This window comes from Quercus robur, chromosome 8 (assembly GCF_932294415.1).
Source record: "Quercus robur chromosome 8, dhQueRobu3.1, whole genome shotgun sequence".
Taxonomy (NCBI): Eukaryota; Viridiplantae; Streptophyta; class Magnoliopsida; order Fagales; family Fagaceae; genus Quercus; species Quercus robur.
Genome location: NC_065541.1, coordinates 36,866,045 through 36,871,888, shown reverse-complemented (window position 1 = coordinate 36,871,888; position 5,844 = coordinate 36,866,045). Strand labels below are relative to the sequence as shown.

Below are 5,844 nucleotides of genomic sequence, written 5' to 3'. Positions count from 1 at the left end.
TAAATTCTAATTGAACTTTTTCTAAGTTTTGCTTATTAATATATATATATATATATATATATATATATATATAGATTACTTGTAGATTTACATAATGGATGGGGTTGGCCCATTAAACTCATGTGCCAAGGCATTCCTTCAAAGGCCAGCTATTGGAGTGATCCTACCCTGAGAAATCACATATTTAACCACTTTAATGCTTACTTAGGAGTTAGGACATTTGTTAATTGGTCATTTTAGATAAATTTTCATACCACTTTTATGGAAAATATTTATATATAAAAATGTCAAATAATCAGTTACCTTTTCTTTTCTTTTTTTCCTCTTCTCATAATTTCATAGAAGTTTCTAAAAATATTTCCTAAGAGTAATGCTATAGATACAAACTATTTTACAAAATTTTTACAAAATATTGATATGGCCAACTTCTTATTGGTTTTCATTAGGCCCACAATTAATATCATTTATTTCATTTACCAATAATCATTCATTAAATCAGCAATTTGTAAAAAAATTTGTAAAATAGTTTGTATCTCTAGCATTATTCATTTTCTAAATCTGTACTTTAGGACATCCATTAACTTTTTCCTTATTATTATTATTTAATGATGACAATTAAAAAAATAGATGATGATGATAACAATAACAAAAATTAACAAGAATATATTAATAATAATAATAATAACAACACAAGATAAGGATTACAATATTATTAAATTCTGAGGATTTATTATTTATTATGATAGTGATTAGGGTAATTGCTATAGTCGTCAAAGTAATTAAATGAGAGAGAGAGAGAGAGAGAGAGAGAGAGAGAGAGAGAGAGAGAGAGAGAGAGAGAGGTCAGGGTCTCAACATTTGGCTATTAACATTAATTTTCCAATTATTCCTAGAGTTTGTTTGGTAAACTGAGTGAAAATTACGACAGGAATGGTAACTTTATTACTAAAAATAAAATATGTTGTAATGGAATAATTAAACATGTTCATAAGTTTGATTGTGAGTTGTAACATTATAATTAAATTAAAGATTTATTTTAGAAAATTCATGACCCATATAATTATATTTCCTTAAAAAGCAACCAAAACTGTGACACTCTTTCCATTAAAATAAATAAATAAATAAATAAAAACAACTAACTGTGACTCTCTAAATAATTATTGGATAATTTACCGGCCAATATATTTGCCTAGTCGTATTAGATTTGGGGCTATTGGTCATTTCAGCAAAAAAAAAACCCTTATACTTTTCCCTTAGCTATTGCCTATTGGGATCTTACTAGCCAATACATTTGGTCTAGATTTTGCCTCTCTCAAGGTTCCACATGATTTTGAACTTTCCTTTGGATTTGGGCTCATTGTAGCCCCATAAAAATAAAAGTAAAAAGAAGAATTAGAAGGGGTTTCAGAACAGAGGGTCAATAAACCTCGCTTTGCAAATAACTAGAGTCAATCGAATCACTGCAATATTTTTCTTTTTGTTTTTATTTTAAAATCTTGATTTTGCAGTCTACTAGAATGTTTATTTCCTAAAACTAAAAAGATGATTATTAGTTTACATGAATAGTACAATGCAAAGTGTACATTGTAGGCAACAAATGTGTCAATGTTAGCCACTTCTCCAGAAGTGGCAAATATTCGCCTACAAGGTGCATTGTAAATTGTTCTATTCATGTAAACTAAATATACAGAATTTTCTTTTGAGTAATACATAAATTTCATTACATTGCTATAATATCAACCTCCCAATATTGGTAAGATTAAATTTGGATTGTTGTTGAGCTCCTCAAAGTAACCAAAGAATAGATCATTGCTAGCAAAAAAATTCCCAAATTTCTCCTTGGATCTCCTATAATCAGAAAGTTTTGGCTCTCTGCTTTGCCGGTCTTCTGATAGTCTTACATTCGAGAAAGCCAACAACAATGAGAAATTCTCAAGGACGAAAGCTCTCTGAACCGAACATGAAACGAGCTCACTAAACTATACAGTGATCAATATTCAAATTGTATATATATGGCTTAGGCCAGTGACTTTCCTATTATCTGTGATAATGATCTATGGTTAATGATGCCTCTACTACTATCTGCTGCCCATCTGGAACAATAATGCAAAATCATAGGAGTAACCTGCATTGTGTTGAACACTATTATGGATGCATGTAAATTAACTCCTCATCTTTGCATTCTCTAATTGCAACTTCCATAACTTCACCAGCAGAAGAAGGTAACACATCACAACAATGCCTTCTTGGAGCCTGCAACTGAATTACAAAGAGAATACGTATCAGAAATCAGTAATGACAATAATTTCATGGAATTCCAAGCATGTATAAATAATTGAACTTCTTGTGAACAAAACCTGATTAGCAAATACCTGTTTAATATCAAGGTCTAACTTATGTGAGAGCACTCTGATCTCTTGCACTTTCCTTGGTGAAGCCATGTCATGTGAGCAATTTACAAAAGACTTCTTGTAATTGCTCTTGATTCCATCCCTATTGGAAGATATACCATCAAAAAAGAAAATGGTAGGTCTTCTACAAGGGTCAGAATGAAGTTGTCTTGCATTAAATGTATAGGCTTCTGCCAAAGGGCTTCCTTTTTTCCACGGCTGGAATGTTTGTTGCACATGGAGAACGTCTGGCAAAAATATATGGTTTGGGAATATTTGAACAGCATAACCCCATGAAACAGAAACGGTCCATGAAAACCATCTATCATAGCAAATTGATTGTTGTAAGATTCTCTGGGAATCAACATTCGCAGCTTCAAATAGATGTTCTAGAGCTTTAGTGGTTGTCATTTTTGGGAAGATAGGGTCTAGGTGATCCAAGTGATGCAGGGATACCAAGGGTGTTACTGGATGTGCAGCTAATAGACCAAACAAATCGCCCCGCACATCAACCTTAAATTTCACAAACCATAATGAAAAAAAAATATATTAATTTTAGATTATAAAGGAAAATTGCTGATGAACTTGACTGTTAATTTATAACTGCCAAAATGTGACAAGATTTGCAAACCTTGTGTCAGAGTTAACAAATTGATATATACCTGATGGAAACCTGGCTCATGTGTCAAAGTAACTCCAAGCTCTGCCAAGCAAGTGTAGACCCTTGAATCACTTCCATAGAGATGTGGATACCGTTCTATACATGAATCGAAAACCTTTGCCAGAATTTTTGCCAGGGGGTAACTTATAGCAAAACCTGCCCCTCCAAAAGCCATTCCAAATCCAAAAAACCTGTTCTGCTCGAAAATCTCAGAGTGAGTCCCAATGTAGTACCAAAGGCCATGATCATACTTTGAGAGAGTCTTTACCAAATTGTCTGGAAAGAAAACCGTGTCATCATCCCCAAACACATACCAACGCACATCAGAATGATTGAGTGCCACAGTCTCGGAAACAACGCGTGCCACGCGAATCGCTGACCTGAGGCCATTCCTGTAAGTGTACCGAAATCGTGAAGTGTCTTCAGAGAAGCAAACTGGTGGAAAAGAAGTGTCATTGTTGGCAGGTTCATGATCAGGTGGAGGGCTTTCAAGGAACACGCATCCTCTCATTTGGCGAGGTTTCCACCAAAGCCGAACATACTCCTTCCTCTTAGTCCAAGATTTCTGGTTAGAGGCAATCCCAAACACGATATGCTCAAGAGAGGTTGGTGCATGAACATGTTCAGATGATGAAGAATATGTATGTAACAAGTTTGAAGAACATGTGAGGAGTAGTGACACAAGAAGATAGATTACACATACAGAAGATGAGACAATAACGAGGTTTATGAAACGAGATGGTTGGTTTTTGGTTGGTGATTGAACAAACAGCATGTTTACTAAGGAGAATAGGAAAGGAAATGGTTTTGTTGGGGATGGTTATTGCTACCTTGGAACTAAGGTTCTTTAAGCTTTCTTAATGAAAAGTAGAATATAATAAGGGTGAAGCATAGGAACTTTAGTAATTTCAGTTGACTAGCGCAATCAACGGCGAAAGCAAGACGAAAATCTTGAAGTCGTATAAGTTTGTTACTTCTCCAAGGGTGGGAAAGAAACATATGGGGTAGGTCTTGACAAGCAGTAGAGTCTAACCTTTTGCCAATCAGAGCCGTCCAAATGGTGGTATATTAATCAAAATTAGTCAATACTCTTGATGATATTGGTTTGCTGGTTGCAAAGATAGAGAGAGAGAGAGAGGAGAAAACGTGTCTTGTTGAGGTAGGTGTTGGAGAGCAACTTAGACTCTAGGATCTAGGTGCGAAGTTTAAAATTAAAATAAAAAAGCATTTGTCCATGAATTAAGGAGGCTTTAGTGGAGTAATAAAGAAATATTTTTAATTGCACAATTTATAGCCAATTTATAGCAACATTTTTTTTTTTTTTTGGAAGGAACAGGATAGCAACTTAAACTCAAGGTACAAAATTTCAAAAAATAAAATTGTCAATGAATTAAGGAAAATGAGATAGTTTTCTAAAAAGTCTCCTTAATTTTTCAAAAAATCTTTTTTTTCTTACCTATCTCATTTTCTTATTTATTAGTAATCTTGAAATGAGTTGAAAAATTATATTTTAACTTCCTTTGTTTAGCTTTGTGTGAGATAAAATTGTTTTCTAGAAAATTTCAATGGAAAACAAATCTATCTAATCCCAAGCTAAGTAAGGGAAGTTATAAGATAATTTTCCTTTAATCCATTTTTTATGATACTACCTAACATAAAAAAAAAAAAAAAAAAAAAAAAAAAAAAAAAAAAAACTATCTTTACATAAGTGTTTCTATTGGAACAAACAGAACGTTACTTTTTTTTATTTTTTTTGATACAAGACAGAATTCAAATCTTGCCTAATTTAAGTGTATATGTGTGTGAAGCTCCCTCCTGGAGACTTGAATCACGGCCCTTGCCCCCTACACCCTACAAGTACTTATACTTGTAGAGTGACCATCGCACCAAGAGTGTGCGGTGGTAACAGAACATTACTCTTACTAGAGCAATAAAGAAATCTTTTTTTAATATACAATTTAAAGATTTGGCTTATCTCAAAGTACTTTTTTAACAAAGTACTGGAGATAAGTCAAACCCACAATTAAAAAGATATCAAATTAAACTCAAGGTACAAAGTTTAAAAAAATAATTGTCAATGAATTTAGGAGACTTGGTAGAGTAATAAAGAAATCTGTTTGCTTGCACAATTTTAAGGGCAGCTACTTAAACTCAGTAAGGTACAAAGTTTCAAAAAAAGAAAAAGGTATTTGTCAATGATTTAATGAACTTTAGTAGAGTAATAAATAAATCTTTTTGTTTGCACAATTTAAAGGGCAGCAACTTAAACCCAAGGTACAAAGTTTCACCCAAAAAAAAGGTATTTGGGCACCAACTTAACTCAAGGTACGAAGTTTAAAAAAAAAAGTATGTGAAAATGAATTAAGTAGACTTAAGTAGAGCAATAAAGGAATCTTTTTGCTTGCACAATTTAAAGGGCACCAACTTAAACTTAAGATACGAAGTTTACAAAAAAATATATATATTTGTCAATGAATTAAGGGGACTTTAGTAGAGAAATAAAGAAATATTTTTTCTTTCACAATTTAAAGGGCACCAACTTAAACTCAAGGTACGAAGTTTCAAAAATAAATGCCTATGAATTAAGGAGTCTAAGTAGAGTAATAAATAAATAATTTTCCTTGCACAATTTAAAGGGCAGCAACTTAAACTCAAGGCACGAAGTTAAATATAAAAAATAAAAATAAAAAGTATTTTTTAAAGAACTAATGGTCCGTTTGAATTGAGAGGAGGGTGGGGAAGTAGAGTAGAGTAAAGTATTTTTAACAATAAATTAGCTTATTTTTAGCTAAC

General features: G+C 32.6%; 1 protein-coding gene across 1 annotated transcript; it reads right to left on the bottom strand.

The window, feature by feature from the left end:
* Nucleotides 1-1,457: 1,457 nt before the first annotated feature.
* On the bottom strand, nt 1,458-3,982 carry LOC126695386 (uncharacterized). Its single transcript, XM_050392116.1, has 3 exons — nt 3,053-3,982; nt 2,373-2,903; nt 1,458-2,259 (listed from the first exon to the last, which is right to left on the bottom strand). The coding sequence occupies exons 1-3, from the start codon at nt 3,824-3,826 to the stop codon at nt 2,146-2,148; spliced, it is 1,419 nt and encodes a 472-aa protein (XP_050248073.1). The 5' UTR covers nt 3,827-3,982; the 3' UTR covers nt 1,458-2,145.
* Between the last annotated feature and the right edge of the window lie 1,862 nt (nt 3,983-5,844).

Excerpts from the sequence above, each read along its gene's own strand:
- LOC126695386 (XM_050392116.1), bottom strand. The coding sequence starts at position 3,826 with ATGCTGTTTGTTCAATCACCAACCAAAAACCAACCATCTCGTTTCATA. Across the intron at positions 2,904-3,052 it reads ATGAGCCAGGTTTCCATCAG|GTTGATGTGCGGGGCGATTT; the intron begins GTATATATCAAT and ends GTGAAATTTAAG. Across the intron at positions 2,260-2,372 it reads TAGACCTTGATATTAAACAG|TTGCAGGCTCCAAGAAGGCA; the intron begins GTATTTGCTAAT and ends TTTGTAATTCAG.